At 44.1% G+C, this 14,821-nt stretch overlaps 3 protein-coding genes across 6 annotated transcripts; 2 read left to right on the top strand and 1 right to left on the bottom strand.

Moving 5' to 3' along the window:
* Positions 1 to 4: 4 nt before the first annotated feature.
* Positions 5 to 3,228, top strand: si:ch211-260e23.9 (uncharacterized protein LOC555795 homolog). Of its 3 annotated transcripts, none has more exons than XM_062470657.1 (4): positions 5 to 154; positions 1,391 to 1,564; positions 1,784 to 1,928; positions 2,060 to 3,228. In XM_062470657.1, the coding sequence occupies exons 2-4, from the start codon at positions 1,423 to 1,425 to the stop codon at positions 2,286 to 2,288; spliced, it is 516 nt and encodes a 171-aa protein (XP_062326641.1). In that variant the 5' UTR covers positions 5 to 154; positions 1,391 to 1,422; the 3' UTR covers positions 2,289 to 3,228. The 3 variants fall into 3 exon arrangements, with proteins under 3 accessions (XP_062326641.1, XP_062326639.1, XP_062326640.1); XM_062470655.1 differs by having other exon boundaries at positions 2,057 to 3,228; XM_062470656.1 differs by having other exon boundaries at positions 66 to 204; positions 2,057 to 3,228.
* Positions 2,997 to 6,993, bottom strand: zgc:162297 (uncharacterized protein LOC555865 homolog). 2 transcript variants are annotated; one of them, XM_062470653.1, is made up of 6 exons: positions 6,279 to 6,993; positions 6,126 to 6,208; positions 5,429 to 5,609; positions 5,182 to 5,332; positions 4,930 to 5,057; positions 2,997 to 3,534 (listed from the first exon to the last, which is right to left on the bottom strand). In XM_062470653.1, exons 1-6 carry the CDS (start codon positions 6,349 to 6,351, stop codon positions 3,344 to 3,346), a joined length of 807 nt encoding a protein of 268 aa, XP_062326637.1. In that variant the 5' UTR covers positions 6,352 to 6,993; the 3' UTR covers positions 2,997 to 3,343. The 2 variants fall into 2 exon arrangements, with proteins under 2 accessions (XP_062326637.1, XP_062326638.1); XM_062470654.1 differs by having other exon boundaries at positions 6,632 to 6,993.
* An 82-nt stretch (positions 6,994 to 7,075) lies between these two features.
* ccne1 (cyclin E1) lies at positions 7,076 to 12,377 on the top strand. The gene is made up of 12 exons (XM_062470652.1): positions 7,076 to 7,473; positions 7,987 to 8,037; positions 8,288 to 8,372; positions 8,495 to 8,557; positions 8,787 to 8,953; positions 9,101 to 9,236; positions 9,693 to 9,839; positions 9,923 to 10,018; positions 10,267 to 10,401; positions 10,820 to 10,931; positions 11,160 to 11,317; positions 11,455 to 12,377. Exons 2-12 carry the CDS (start codon positions 8,024 to 8,026, stop codon positions 11,653 to 11,655), a joined length of 1,314 nt encoding a protein of 437 aa, XP_062326636.1. The 5' UTR covers positions 7,076 to 7,473; positions 7,987 to 8,023; the 3' UTR covers positions 11,656 to 12,377.
* Positions 12,378 to 14,821: the final 2,444 nt, after the last annotated feature.

Here is a 14,821-nt window from a genome sequence, read left to right as displayed (position 1 = left end):
GTGTTTGGTTTAGTGACGTTACACAGGGCTGGGACATGATGTTCATAAACAACTTTGAAAATCATAACAACATCAGAAGAGTTACATCGTTATCCTAAAAGCAGCCGGGCGACACATCACCAAAACTCATTCGAATTTATTTTCATCTTCTCGGGTAAGATAAATAATAATAGAATACAACCTTTTTCACACTGGCATGAGAAGGTAAACCTACTCGATCTGTTCTCCTCGTCTATTGTTCTTATTTTGTCTAGGTAGCCTGTTCAGATTGCGTCTGATCCGACGTCTTAGTATAAAATTGCTTAATTTGAAAATAATAATACAATGCATACATTCAGAATATCCTAGTTTTGTATAATGGGTCTAAATGTGACAGAGTAAAGTTTTTTTTTTTATTACCAGACATAGTTAAGTTTACTCCCCTTGATGGAAGCCATCATCAAATGAAAGCATAAATTAGCTTGTCAGTTTCCAAATTGGTTAGGAGTCTACTGGTATACTGTGTGTTATGTAACGATCTGGGGTTGGCTACTCATGTGACGTTGTTACCAAGCTGAGCTGTTTAAGGAGAGAGTCCAGACAGACATACAGATAAACAGACAGATTGTAAGAAAAAGTAAAATGTATCAAAACACGTTTTTCATACAGGTGCATTGGATAATAGACAGCTATTTTTTTCAGCAGAAGTTGTCTTTCTAAAAAGTTTAGCATTTAAACTTGAAGTACATTTATTTATTTGGCCTACTACTGATATTTTAAATAGGTTAGTTTTTTGCTGGAACAAACCAGAGATGTTTATTTTCTTGGTCCTGTGGAATTTACATATAATGAAAATAGTCTGTTATTGGAACTCCCATGCTAATGATGAAGGAAAACATAAATAAGCAATCTAGACAAATGTAACTTTTTCTGGTAGTGTATTCAGGGAACAGGGTTTCCCTGCCAGCAGAGGGCCTCCTAGGGGCTTGTTGTTCCTGAACCACAGCTGTGGCCTTAGCTGTGCTTTCAGGGTCATCAGCACAGTACAGAAGGTCAAAGAATCACACAAGTTCTGGAATGACAGACCAAGATAAAATAAGGGTTGGATTAGTTTTATTTTAGGGAGTTATTTAATTTGATGTATGTAGGCTATTATGAAATATATTTTTGATGAACAAAAATACTATTTTACCATTAATTCCTAATCTGTTATTGTAGTTTTGGTTATATCATTTTATTACCCTTTGGTTATATCATTTTATTACCCTTATCTTGAACGAGAATGGAATGCAGAGGTCTTCAGGACATTCTTTGGGTTTCCAAATGGAATGGCTAATGATTGATAAGGCCAGTTAATGCCTAGTGCAGTATCTTTATTGTCCTCAAGATGGCACTATCTTTGTCTCTGCAGACTTCCGCAAGGGAGACAAGTGAGACATCAGGATGTTTGGAAAACTTTTTGCCCATCTCCTTGGTAACACCGAAGAGGAGTTTGATGCCGCAGCCTCCAGTGATAATGTGGATGACACCTATGATGACCTGGTGGAATTTGAGGAGGGAGGTTGGGTCATCGTCAGGATTCAAGGTAAAATCTGATCTGTGCCTCTGCCTTTCTCCCTGATGGTCTCAAAGTACTTGTCTCTCAGACTCTCTAAATAACACAACTAAATAATTCAAGACCAATCTTGAATTCTGGAACTTTTACCTTGAAGCCACATTGTGTTTAACACCCTGTTCAGTGACTATGGACATAATAGACTTGCCTTGTCCTTGCTCATAGAGGTTCTATGGTTGACTTTTGTAGAGAATGTCCCACTGGAGCAGCCTGAGGTGGACCCTCTGGAGAACATGCTGATTGAACACCCCAGCATGTCTGTCTACCAGATGAGAAGCAAAATCACAGAGGATGAGCTGCTGGAATCAGATGAAGACGAGGAAGACTGCCCTAGGTCAGTTTGCATTCCTTCAGGGCCCAATATAGTTTGACTAATACAATAAGGTGAGATGTGCGTTCGCACATACACACCATAGTTGTTATCAAGCATGGTAGGCAGCTAACTGACAATGCACCTCTCAGCAGGCCTGTGTCCATCAAGCAGCATGTGTCCTGGAGGCTGGCGGCCTGGGGCTCCCTGCTGCCTTGCCATGTCCACTGCTTGGCCCTCCAAAGAGCAAGGCCCCTCCCTGGGCACAAGAGGCTGACCAGGAGTGCCCTCCACAGGCAGAACCTGGCCAAGACACGCTTCTCTCCTGCTGAGAGACGCTATGGCCACTTCAAACAGCCCAGCCAGCGCCTCTTCAACTACTGATACTTGCATACACAGCGTCAGACCTGTCAAATAGGATAGGAAATCATGTCAAATGCTTACCTGTGTTAGAACAACTGAGTGGTTGTGTTTAACCTACAAAACCACATCAGGGCTCAACCCAAAGGATGGGAAAGGATTTCCGATTGTGTTTGATTTATGTCTGGCCTGCGTGTGTTCAAGGTCATCTCTAATTCAGTCAGGTTTATTTATTGTGTTTACACCTCAGGAACTTTATCTGTATGATTTGATGACCTAGAACACCTCTTACTGAGAAAACCGAACCCTTATCTGTGACATTTTGAGCCTGCCATTCCCTCCAGACTTGTCAGCTACCATGTAACTACTCCCAATAAGGGAAAGCCTGTGATAAGCAGCAATATGGTTTAGTGAGAAATGTTTTAAGTTGAAACAGGTCTGAGTTCAGGAAATGTCCTGAGTAGTTATAGAATGTTATGTGTGTGGAATGTTTCTTTGACACTTGATACAGTTTGTAATGGCACTGGTGCAAATTTCAATGACTGATTTGAGTTTAATGTGCAATTGGGTAATAGCACATTTGCATCCATTATTTTCAGTGATAAGGAATACATTGTATGTGCCTAAAGTATGCTATTGGAGTGACTTATTTTGAATGTATTTACTGTATGAACAAGTGTTTGTGATTTTGAGTTTGTGACCACACCATGAAACAACAAAACTCAATGTTCCTACTATTATTTACATAAGGTGCCGTTACATCATCTAAGACATATCAAACACTGATTGTAATGTTTTGTATCAAGTAAATTATTTTATAACTTTTAGTTTAGTAGAGTTTGCAGTGATTGTTTGTCACATGCTTCATGTTAGATAAAAGTCCAGTTGTAAATACAGTTATTTTGTATCAGGTATATTTATGAAAGGAAAAATATATAAAATACATTTGTTTTGTTAAATTGTTGACAGCATCTCTTTTTGCAAAATAATGGAGACAACACTTTTTGAATTATGACTGTATTCCAACACACGTTAAAAAATAACTGCATGTATTGCACTTTGGTATTGATACAAATCTTTCAGAGTCGCAGTTTGTGAATTTTCTCCATGAATCTCTTCACCCTTTCTGGATCTACCTGATTGGCCCAGTAGCCTCCCTTCTTGAAATGAGAGCCAATGATCATTGCATTAGCATCCAGGTAGTCTTCAACATTATCATAGGTTACTCCTGAGCCAATCAGAGTTGGGATCTTTACAGACTGGGCAACATCTGTGAATGACACACAAGAAAAAGGAAGCATACATATACCACAAAATGTAAGACTGATCCTACAGTTGTGATCCTAGTTTGTGATGGTGTCCACCCTTTGTTTCCATAGATGAAACTTAAGAGAGAGGAAGAGAGTGAGAGAGTCCCAGGCTCTGGCAGACACACTGAGCCATCTGACAAACCACAGACCCTCGCCCACTGGACCCAGCCCAAGCCCCCATACCAACAGTTGAAGCCCACTGGAACTGTACTGGGACCCTGCAGGCAGACCTCCAAACTAGGCAGCAGGGTCGGGTGACATTCAGTCTGGCCTGGTTTGTGTGAGTGTGTATGTGAGTGTGTGTGTTTAGATGGCTGTGTTGACAGCCTTATGTGAGTGTGTTCCAGCCATCTGGAAACTGAGCTTAAAAATAGCAGCCGGTGTTGGTGTCTGTTTTAGCCAGGCCGGGCTGGGGCAGGCAGGCAGGCAGGGACAGGATGTGTTCCCAGGCCCAGCCAGGCCTCTCCAGGTCTGGGGAGAGAGACGCTCCCTCTCCCCAGACGAGGCTGCTCTTTATGCGGCCGGCAGCCAGCCTCGCAGGCTCAATGGGCATAAGGATAGCTAAACCAGCAGTTCAAATGAAGTTACAGACTGATCATGTGTGGCAGAAGGTAGCGCTGTGCAGTGCTACTGGAATATGAAAAGCAACTATATAATTGTCTGGAGGCAGAAGTGTACTAGTGTGCATACACAAGTTTATGGCATATACCCACCTCAGAGAAAGGGGCCTACCCGTGTACCCAACTCTGAGAAGAGTACTTGGCGTAAACCCATATAAAATAGCGAGACACATTTATCTAATTAGAGCTAGCCACACACACGTTGGGGTTAAAGTCACAGTTTACCCACTTACCAATACACCACAACACTACTGCCTGGAGGTGCCTGTCTGTGACAGTGAATGTTGGTGTGTGTGAGAGAGAGACAGACAGACTGTGTTTGCATGTCTTATTGATATGGTTATGTGTGTATGTCTATGTGAAGGCATACAGTACACCCGGCATTACTGACATGGCAGAGTGCTAAGCTTCAGACCTATGCTTGTGTTCAGTGTCTGCTGCCCTCTGCTCTCAATGTAGATCTTGTAAACTGATATAGCTGTGCTCCTCCAACTATGACAACCATCCACACTGTGAACTCGCTAACAGGACAAGAGTCTGTCAGACTCCTGTCAGAGAGAGGAAATTACCTCAGGTAGTCAGTGAGGCAAACAGCATCACTATAAATACTTTTTTTACAGACAGATAGACATCCTCAATAGGTGGGCCTTCAAAGTCAAATGTTAGTCCAATAAACATTCTGTTATCCCGACTCTGGCACATTTCAAATGTTGGTGATAAGAAGAGCCCATCTACCTTTAAGTTCAGCTGGGTCTGCCTGCAGCCCTGTGGCTGTTCCAGTGATGATGAGGCCATCAGAAAGGAAAAACTCTGCAGCTCTGGCCGTCTCTACTACACTCACATCTGATGTCAGGGCATGGGAGCTGGACACAAACACACACACACACACACACACCCACAAACTCATCATCGAGTTCTGTGTACTGTATAGTAAAACATTTTAAACAAAGGATTTTAAACCCTGAATGTTTGTGAGTATCAGCTCACCTGTGTTTCTTTTTAATATCGGTGTAGATCTGCACACGCTCAGCCCCTATCTGCTTGCGGTATCGTAACAGGTCACCCGCACAGGCGTTAAGAATGCCCTCATCAGCCACATGGGAGAACACAAACCCTTCAGCACGTATGAAATCCAACCCTGGAGCACATATGTGTACTGCATCATCGTACACTGATTTAAAAATACATTTAAATGCATGGGGAGAAGGTGATGTTTGTGCCTGGTGTTTTATACCTGAGGCCAGAGCTACAGCCAGAGCAGGCTGATTGGCTGCAGACAGGATCTGAATGCCCAGGGGTATGGAGGAATAGGAGGCTCTCACTGCATCACACACAGCCGTCATGGAGGCACACACCTCTGGCCCCACAGAGAAGGAGTATGGGATGTCATGCATGTTCTCAATGATAAGCCCGTCCTGTTAGGGATAGAGATAGATCAAAACCAATACACCCATGATCAAATAATAATAACATTATGGAAGGTTACGGTTTGTGAAAGGCCTCAAAAGACATTGAATTTGGGAGTCAGGTGGCTGAGCGGTTAGGGAATCGGGCTAGTCATCTGAAGGTTGCCGGTTCGATTCCCGGCCGTGCAAAATGACATTGTGTCCTTGGGCAAGGCACTTCACCCTACTTGCCTCGGGGAGAATGTACTTACTGTAAGTCGCTCTGGATAAGAGCGTCTGCTAAATGACTAAATGTAAATGAATTTCTTACCACAACCCTAAATCTACTGATGCTCATACAAGGTGTTTGTGTGATGTTTGATGTACTGTCGACCACCACAGTGCTGTTACACTAGAAACATTGTTTTTGCATCGGTAGAGTAAGGGTTGTGGTGCTATCGTCACATTCATATTTCTCTAAAATGATTCATACATGTTCTGCTATCTGTTGAAAACATTGCACAAGTATGTAGAAGGTATACTTACAATCCCTGCGTTGTGATAAATCTCTGCTTCTCTGCATGCCTCTTCAACAATCTGGGGGATGGCCATGCTGCTCAAAGGTGTTCCTATGACACATAATATGAACAGGATTGCTAAAAACAAGCTCAGATAACATTCGTTTTTCCACACAGCTACCTGGCAAGGCTTGGACATGGACCATTCCAATGACCACAGATTTCAGACGACCAAACAACTCCACAAATTTCATTTTTCTTCTTCTGAAGTTTAGCTAGATCGTCTGTCTTCTTCTTCTGTAGAGGTTGTGACTAGATTTTGTCTCAAACAAACTAACTTTTTTACCAACAGCACCACGTGACTGGTCAAAGTTTAAGCTTCTGTTTACAGATTGTGTCCCAGCGGTTCTCGTTTTCTCCATTGGGGAATGCTTTGGAGTAGCCCTCAGGCTCACAATCATAAACATTTGATCATAATACCTTTACAATGTTGTCAATAGGCCTATCAATACCGGCGGACAACCAAATGCTTACAGATTTCAAACAACCTCGACCTCCTACTTCCTTTACGGAAACACAGAACAATTAGATGATTCTACGGAATCACAAAACGTAGTTTCGATAGTTTCTAAACGTCCATCATTCGAGTAAGGGATAGAACCAGCTAGTTCGCTAGCTCTTAAATGCACACTGTTCATGTCCGGCAAAAGCGCGCCCTCAGCCCACTTGTTTGTATGATCTCAATAGTTGAGTTTTGAGGATGACAGTCTCCTATGTCTAGTATGTTTTCGTAATCTTCATCTTAATAGCAGGAGTCGAGGGAGTTTTACAGGACTACAGCCGTTTGTTTACATCTGTCATCGTAGCCACGCGGTACTTCGAAGACTTCCGCTTAGAAACTCCGCCTCACTAGCTGTCAGTGAATGAACCACGCCTCCCTTTTGCCGGCAAAATGGAAACATTTGTTGGGACCAACTGAACCTTTCTGCATGTTTTCAGATTACTAGAGCTAAAATATCTATTTATTCTGCACATTTTAAACTGGTAGAGGTGGGGATTGTGTTGAGTAAGATAGCGTTTGCAACACATAACGGGAGCTGTAGAACGCAAGTAGTTTTTCGCACTAAGTTTTAAATCGCCCGCTCTGACGTCTCAGTCTGTGACTGCATAAAGTCATCTGTTCTCTCAAAGAAGGCGCAAAATACTCGCGCCAGCTCAGATTGAGCTGACAAGCTTCACTGCAAGAGATCTGCTAGCCGCTAAAGGCCACTAAACGACTCGAAAATAAATCATATAACTTTCATCCAAATAATTTTTGCACGCGTTAAATTATAAAAGAAGATCCATAACATTCTGAGTGGAGTGGAGTCTTTTGGGTGAGTTGGAGAGAATGGAATTGGATGGGTTATCAACTTATCAAGTTATATTGCAAGCATGTTGCTACTATTTTTACAACTTTGTCTTTGGTCATTTTTTCCGGTTTGTCGAATTAAATTGATTCCAGTTTTCATATATGCAGTTTGTTGGATGCTTGATAGTCTGAAATGGAAATGAAAAGTAACAAATGGTTCGGCCATGTTCTCACCGGCCAGTTCTCCTACTGAAGTAGGCTATGGTAGTTAAGACATTTCATTTGTATATCAGAATCGCAATTTTACCACTGAGTGCAAAGGATGTTTGATTTCATCCTTGCTACGTACATGATCTTAAACAAGTTATTTGCACATTTCTCATGGTTTGTCGTCCTTTAACATTGTGTTCCACTTCCCCGCGCCCAGAGCAGAGGCTGGCTTTGTCAGACAAGAGACAACTTGTGTGGGGGTTGGGAGTGTGTGTGTTATAAACAAATTAAGTGAAAAATACGCATAACATATATCTCTTGTCTACAGACTTACTCTTAATCCCAGTGACACACTTGGGGATATAATGCCAGGAAAGAGGTACGTTTCATGTGGGCACGATATGGATCTAATTTGAGATATCAGTGGAGGGGTGAAAAAAGTTAGTTAGCTACTGTAGCTAGCTACTCGCTTAAGTTGGTTTACTGACTGCTAACTAGCATGTATAGCTAAATTAGCGTTAGCCATCTAGCTACCTAACTAATGATATTGTTGGCTGAGAACTCATCTTATCACAAGAATGTCGGACAGAATGTAAAGTTGGTCACGTGTTATTAATGTACGTTTGCAGACAAGAAACGGAATCCCGGTTAATCGCAGAGGTGCCTAAAGAAAATGAAGTACGTTCGAGGAAGAGAAAGGCAGATGTTGCTGTTGTAAGTTAATGCCCGCTAACAGGCCAATACTAATAGCCTCTGTAATGAGTTGATATGCTAGAGAGAGGCCCGTCTTGTTGATGTCAATTACACTAACCTCCCTCTTTTTGTTCAATTCACAGTATCTGCAAGACCCTGACGAGGAGGTTGCAGAGATGTCTATGAAGAAACATCGTGAATCTGAGGTAACTTAACCAGGACTGTTAACTAGGCTGTCTAAGGTAATTTTGAGTAAGCCACCAAACCGTACAGTCATGTAAAGTAGTTGTCAGTGATACTTAACAGTCAGTGTTACTCACTTCACCCTTCCTTGTGTAAACCATGATGGTGGCATTGTTGCATTCTACTGGGAGTGCACCAACATTTCCAGACCACAAAGCAGTTTTTTCAGTTTTCCTTATCCCACTCATGCAGGTATACTGGAGTTCCGAGGCGTGTCATACAAGTCCCCACAGGTGTATACCCACACCCGACATGGAAGTGGATCAACGGGTCTCCCTGTGCAAAGCAGGACTGGCCCAGTACACATTTAGCAACATCTGTGTCACCCCCGTCCGGTCCTCCCCACTCCCAGTCCTGTGGTGCGTAACTTCTAATCCACTCCTAAAGAAAGTGAATCTGTCGTAGTCCCTTTCCTTAATACTTGACCCCCTCATCTCAGTGACCGCATTCCGTTTGGGGAATCTGGTGTGTAAGTGAATGTCCTGTCTTCTCTGCTCTCCACCCAGTTGGGCGAGTAAGGATGTGGTGTGGAACAACATGCTGGAGAAGGACCGGAGCTACATGAGAGACATGCACGTCATGGACAAACATCCCCACCTTCAGCCCAAGATGAGGGCTATTCTCCTTGACTGGCTTATGGAGGCGAGTACCCAGACATAGACATACTCACACTGGATGTGTTCATCTCTGACTCTCTCCAACACACATTCTGTCAAACATGGCATTGTCCACCACATTGACTACGTCTTAAAAAAACCCCCCCAAAAAACATGGATAGACATTTTGTATAGGCCAATTGAGGCACTCCCTACAGTCGCTGAGTTGACTGCAGTTTTGCTGTAGGTCAGCTTGTTTGCGTCCCCACATATTGGCTTAATTCAATGGTGAAATATGTCAGCTGATGGGTATCAGCCAGGCCTAAAAAAAGCACAAGTGATTAGACTTGCTAGTTTCCAAATGTGTTCCCAGCCTGCCATGACCAACCCCCTTCACCCTTTCCCCAAAACTTGGCCTGTCAAGGAGATCTTCTGTCGAGCAAATGGTGTGTTCCCTGCTTGTGAACTGATGTTGACGGTGTCCCTCTCCCCTCTGTTCCAGGTTTGCGAGGTGTACAAACTCCACAGGGAGACCTACCACCTGGCCCAGGACTACTTTGACCGCTTCATGGCCACACAGACCAACGTGTTCAAGTCCACCCTCCAGCTCATAGGCATCACCTGTCTGTTCATCGCTGCCAAAGTGGAGGTACGTCAGCCCCTACCCCCCTCACGACATGACGGACAGTTGTCTTTTCGATACAAGTTACATGTCGGTTTCCTCCCCCTCAGGAAATGTATCCTCCAAAGATTCACCAGTTTGCCTATGTGACAGATGAGGCGTGTGCGGAGGATGATATTCTGAGCATGGAGCTCATCGTCATGAAGGTATTGATGACGGGTTTCCTCATCAGAGCTGTTGTCCTGGTAACCCTCACCCTGTGAGACCCTCACTGGGTGTGGCTCCAGGGTCATCTCTGGTCAATATGCATGATGCAAGCCACATTAGATTCACCAGCCTCAATCACTTCTTTAGGTGGATGGGTGACCAAACTTAGCCCGTGACTCGGTGCATTCACACCATGTCAATGGCAGATGGTGGCTTCCTGTTGATCGTGTGTCGTTTTCCCTCTCAGGAGCTGAACTGGGGTCTGAGCCCACAGACTCCCATCTCCTGGCTGAATGTCTACATGCAGGTGGCGTACCTGAAGAGGCAGGATGAGCTGCTGCTACCCCAGTACCCTCAGGCCATGTTCACACAGATTGCAGAGGTATACACACACGCTCCATGGTATCCCACCCTAGCACACACTCTTCACCTGGGGCATGTTCAGTAGAGGCAAGCCCTAGCGTGTTATTGCAGCTCTACGTGTAGCCTTGCATCTCCAGTGTCATATCTGACGTAGAGGGTCCTAGTATTCAGTAACCTTTTCACAATACTCCGAGACGATTACATCCTACTCTTTCTCCCCTGGGACAAAAGACGGGGCGGCGAGTTGTGAGGGTCTCGGGTATCCTGTTTGTCAGTGTAGCCTCTAGTCAGAGCTCTTGAACGACAAACACGTGGCAAAAAGAAGCACTTAGCAGTTCTAGATCACTGGGGCACTTCTCCCTAGATTATTCTATTTAATATTGTGTGTGTGTTAACATGAAACTCATGCGTTCCGACTTCTGTCCCTCTCTCTCCAGCTGCTGGACCTGTGTATGCTGGATGTGAGGTGTCTGGAGTTTTCTAACGGAGTCCTGGCGGCCTCGGCCCTCTTCCATTTCTCCTCGTTGGAGCTCGTGGAGAACGTCTCGGGTAGGTCTCCACCGGACACTCGGCACCGATATGAGCCTAGAAGTGTCCTCCAGCCCAAGTCATACACAGACCACCTTCCAACCACAGCTGCAGGCTTCCACCTTCTGAAATGGATGGATGTTATAGATGTTCTGAAACACATCTATAAACCTCACTCGGCAGAACTTCCTAGTCTTTAAGAGTCGAGACCACAACCTTGTGCTGTAACTCGCCTGTTTCTGTGTGCAGGTCTGAAGCGCTCCGAGGTGGAGGGGTGTGTGAGGTGGATGGTGCCCTTCGCCATGGCTCTGAGGCAGGGGGGCAGCGCCACCATGAAGACCTTCCAAGGGATCCTTGCTGACGACATGCACAACATCCAGACACACGTAGACTACATGCAGTGGCTGGTCAGTTCCTCTTCCTGTCTTGGGGCCTGCCAGTGCTGTCCAAATGGCATCCCTGTGCAGGATTTGACAGTGCATGCGTTCTTCCTCTGTGCTTTGTGCCTCGTGTACTGATTCTTCCTCTGTGGTTGTGTCTGCAGGACAAGGCCTACTCTTACCAGGAAGTGGACATGCAGTGCAATGGGAGTGTCCCGGTGCCCTCCGGGGTTCTGACCCCGCCCCTCAGCAGTGAGAAGATGGAGGACTGCCTCCGCATGGAAGCCTCCATTCCTCCCAAGATCAGAGCCATGATGAGCTTCCCAGCCCCTCACACCGTCTCGCAGGAGGGGAAACTGAACTGACCTGAGATCAGCCAGTATTAAGGGTGCAGCTGCACCCTACCCGGAGAGGCCTCAACCTGTTCTGGTTGGACGGACACAGGAAGAGGAGGGTGCTAAATTGGACCAACCAATGGGGGGGGGGGGTGGGGGGGGGGGGGAGGGGGGGAGGGAGTTCTGAAGCATTAGCTCCCTGCCGGCATGTGCTTGCATTAATTATCACGTGTCCATGGCTTTGACCATGACCTGTTAATGCTTTGGGGAATTAAGGAAATGAATGAATGAACAAGTGAGGTCCCGTCTGAATGAGTGAATGAATGAAGGAATGTTTTTACGCTGACGTGTGCTATAAAGGAGGGACCACCTACCCCAAAAATCCTAGAGCTGCCATTGGCTCGGAGTGCTGCTAATCAAGGTGGGCATGGATTAACATAGGAAACTTTGACGTGTGTGTGTTTGTGGCTCTGTCTCGCCATTTTATAAACTAGACCACTGCCATAATTTGGTTTTGGGACCAGTACCCTAGCTACCGTGATGGACAAGGTGGGGACAGGCAGCTGCAGAAGCTACAGTATGGATATATTTAAGATTTTAATGCAATTATTTTTCCCCATCCTGAGGTTGAAATGTTTTTCTTTTTTCTCCAAATGTCAGATTTTATTTGTGTGTGTTTATGCAATGAGATGCTGCTACTTCATATGATATTTTTCAATAAAGCCGCTGTCTCGGGACAGTTTTATGTTGTACCTCCTGCTTTCAATGAGTGTTTATCCAAATGAATGTAGACAGATTCTTTTCTCAGCCCAGGAAGCTTAATCTCTGTCGGTGAACTATTGCCAGACATGCCTTGGGTAGTCAGGGGTCAGTAGAACTGAAAGTGATCTGGTTTGATCAAAATGGAGCCAACACGTCTCCCTCCTATATCCCCCTTTTAGCTCTGAGCACAACTTCGCACTGGTATCTACAGCACAAGAAGTGCTTCAGCATACAAATGTCCATGAACCATTAAGGGACAATTTACATACGGATCAAGTTAACCTGGAATCCATGACTCAGGTTTTTCTCCAGTTTAGAATGCAACATGTCCTTGAGCAGGAAGCCAGGTTGAGTGAAAGTCCCTGTACCCACCCCTAGATGTCAGTAGGGTGCTTCCTTCCTCTGTCCCAGATAAAGCTGGAGATACCGGTTAGCCTCTCTTCAGTCTCCTCCACAGCACAAAGTTGTTGACGTCTGTTGTTTATGGTTGCTGCTAACCAGGCTATTCCCATCAGACATGCTAGTTCATGTAAACAAGTTGGTACAGTGTGTATGTATGCTTTGATGTCACTGACTTAGTTTTCTCGTCTTAGTCTTCAATATTTCATCAACTTTATTCCTAATGGTGGTAGAAAGCAATGGGAGATCTAAAATCAAATGTGTGTGTGTGTGGGTCCATGGCGCCTTGGCTACTTGACAGCTAGTCATGCTTTATGGTTCTCTCAGCATGACCCCCAATGGATAATTCAGCCTTGCACCATGCTTTAAAGTAGTCTGGTTGTCTGTTATGCTGTAGCTGTTGCATCATTGAGATAGGTCAGACAACAGAGAACGGGAGTGGGACTGGAACAGGATGGTCCTGAGGGACAGTGTAGACATGTCATGTTTGTCAGGCTAACAACAGTTGCAAAGGGACTGCTTCTTCACAGAGCCTGTTCTGTTCTCGTACCTGTTACCCTCTTGTGGCCATTTGGGTGAACTGGAAGGTCAGTATCCTCTATGTCAGTATCCTCTGTCCCAGTTAATTTACTGTAGAAAGTTTATACAAACAATTGGTTTAATCTGTGTCCTATTATCGTATAACCACATTAGTAGGCTAATGTCACTCATAAGTTGTTGAAGAATTTGTTGCACATGCCATAACAACAAACCCTAACAAAAGAAAAACAGGACACACGACTGAACCTCAACTTAAGGTAGAAGAGCTGAAGTAGTGTGACTGTAAATACTTTAGGTTAAGAGTCATGTGTAAATAAATAAAATATCTATATTTTACTGGTTCTATGGAGCCCAGAACTATGCCCATACAAGGCCTTTTACGTGAATACCACAATGCAGATTTGATTAAATGGCAGTCTAAATCTGTAAGCAGGCAGTACTATGTATAATGAAACATGTGGGGATTAGTCTTATTTAAAGAGGCAAAAAACACAATGGCACTCTGTTCCTTTAAGTCTTTATGTGTTTTATCTTCTTTCAGAGGCAGTGTGTGTCGAACACGAGGGCTGGCTTCCTGTCGATTTCGTTCCACATATCCCCGGTTCCTTTTCCATTGTAATTCCTTTAATTAAAGTGATTTTATTCACCGGCACACAGCTGGCATCGGCTATTTTCCATTAGGCATCTGAGTGGCCGCCCCGCCAGTGGGAGGACCCGAGCTAGGGACGCTTCCTGGGGAGCACACAATACTATTTTCATCTCCCAGCTGAGTTTGTTGTGTGTTTTGAATTTATTAATCATTGATTTTAATGCGCGCCTCTTGACAGTGGCAGCTCCCTGCGCATTAATTAATTCCAGCGTCTCTGCTTTACAAAATGGCATTTAGAAACAATGAGAGGTCGGCCTGCATTTCCTCTGACCTATAAAGGAAGGCTTGAATGCAAAATGTCAAAATTTGCTTTTATTTGTTCTTCAGTAAGGAGCAGATTTATTGACGCTATTGCGTTTGATGGGGGAGATAGAAATATGGTTATTTTAGGTCCATTGAAATTTTAAGTGTAAATACAGTTCTCTCATCTTTAATATTCAAACAAGCCTTTTGGTAGGTCATGAAATACAATAAGTGTCTCTTTTGTTCACTGTGTTTCCTGCACCTGCTTTGCATATGGTGTCTGTCAGTAGCTGAAAGCAACGTACTCTCAAAGGAAATGTGGGTCTTAAGTTGGGAATAAAGAGACACAGTACCACCAACAATAGGTAGTGTCTGTTTATCCTTTCAAGTCTTCAACAACTATGCTCAAAGATGCCTTCGATGTATTCCAGGATGAGAAAATAACCAAAGATTAGATCTCACACGAGGCATATTGTACAAAATGTGAAAAGTGTCTGGATTTGAATGAATTTATTTGGGGGTATAGGCCTGTATTTTATTTATTAAAGAGAACTAAACTATTCATCCATTTAAATGAGTGACTGGCCTGTGTGTTTGCAAAGA

Source organism: Osmerus eperlanus, chromosome 10, assembly GCF_963692335.1.
Source record: "Osmerus eperlanus chromosome 10, fOsmEpe2.1, whole genome shotgun sequence".
Classification (NCBI taxonomy): domain Eukaryota; kingdom Metazoa; phylum Chordata; class Actinopteri; order Osmeriformes; family Osmeridae; genus Osmerus; species Osmerus eperlanus.
Note: the sequence above shows the minus strand (reverse complement) of the source record. Positions and strands in the feature narration are given on the sequence as shown.

What these genes read in the sequence shown, in the direction of transcription:
- si:ch211-260e23.9 (XM_062470655.1), top strand. Translation starts at nt 1,423, where the DNA reads ATGTTTGGAAAACTTTTTGCCCATCTCCTTGGTAACACCGAAGAGGAG. An exon ending in GGTCATCGTCAGGATTCAAG is followed by an intron (nt 1,565 to 1,783) that starts GTAAAATCTGAT and finishes TGACTTTTGTAG; the next exon opens with AGAATGTCCCACTGGAGCAG. An exon ending in GACGAGGAAGACTGCCCTAG is followed by an intron (nt 1,929 to 2,056) that starts GTCAGTTTGCAT and finishes TGCACCTCTCAG; the next exon opens with CAGGCCTGTGTCCATCAAGC.
- zgc:162297 (XM_062470653.1), bottom strand. Translation starts at nt 6,351, where the DNA reads ATGAAATTTGTGGAGTTGTTTGGTCGTCTGAAATCTGTGGTCATTGGA. An exon ending in CCATGTCCAAGCCTTGCCAG is followed by an intron (nt 6,209 to 6,278) that starts GTAGCTGTGTGG and finishes TATGTGTCATAG; the next exon opens with GAACACCTTTGAGCAGCATG. An exon ending in AGACCCAGCTGAACTTAAAG is followed by an intron (nt 3,535 to 4,929) that starts GTAGATGGGCTC and finishes TGTCATTCACAG; the next exon opens with ATGTTGCCCAGTCTGTAAAG.
- ccne1 (XM_062470652.1), top strand. An exon ending in TGTTCACACAGATTGCAGAG is followed by an intron (nt 10,402 to 10,819) that starts GTATACACACAC and finishes CTCTCTCTCCAG; the next exon opens with CTGCTGGACCTGTGTATGCT. An exon ending in TAGACTACATGCAGTGGCTG is followed by an intron (nt 11,318 to 11,454) that starts GTCAGTTCCTCT and finishes TTGTGTCTGCAG; the next exon opens with GACAAGGCCTACTCTTACCA.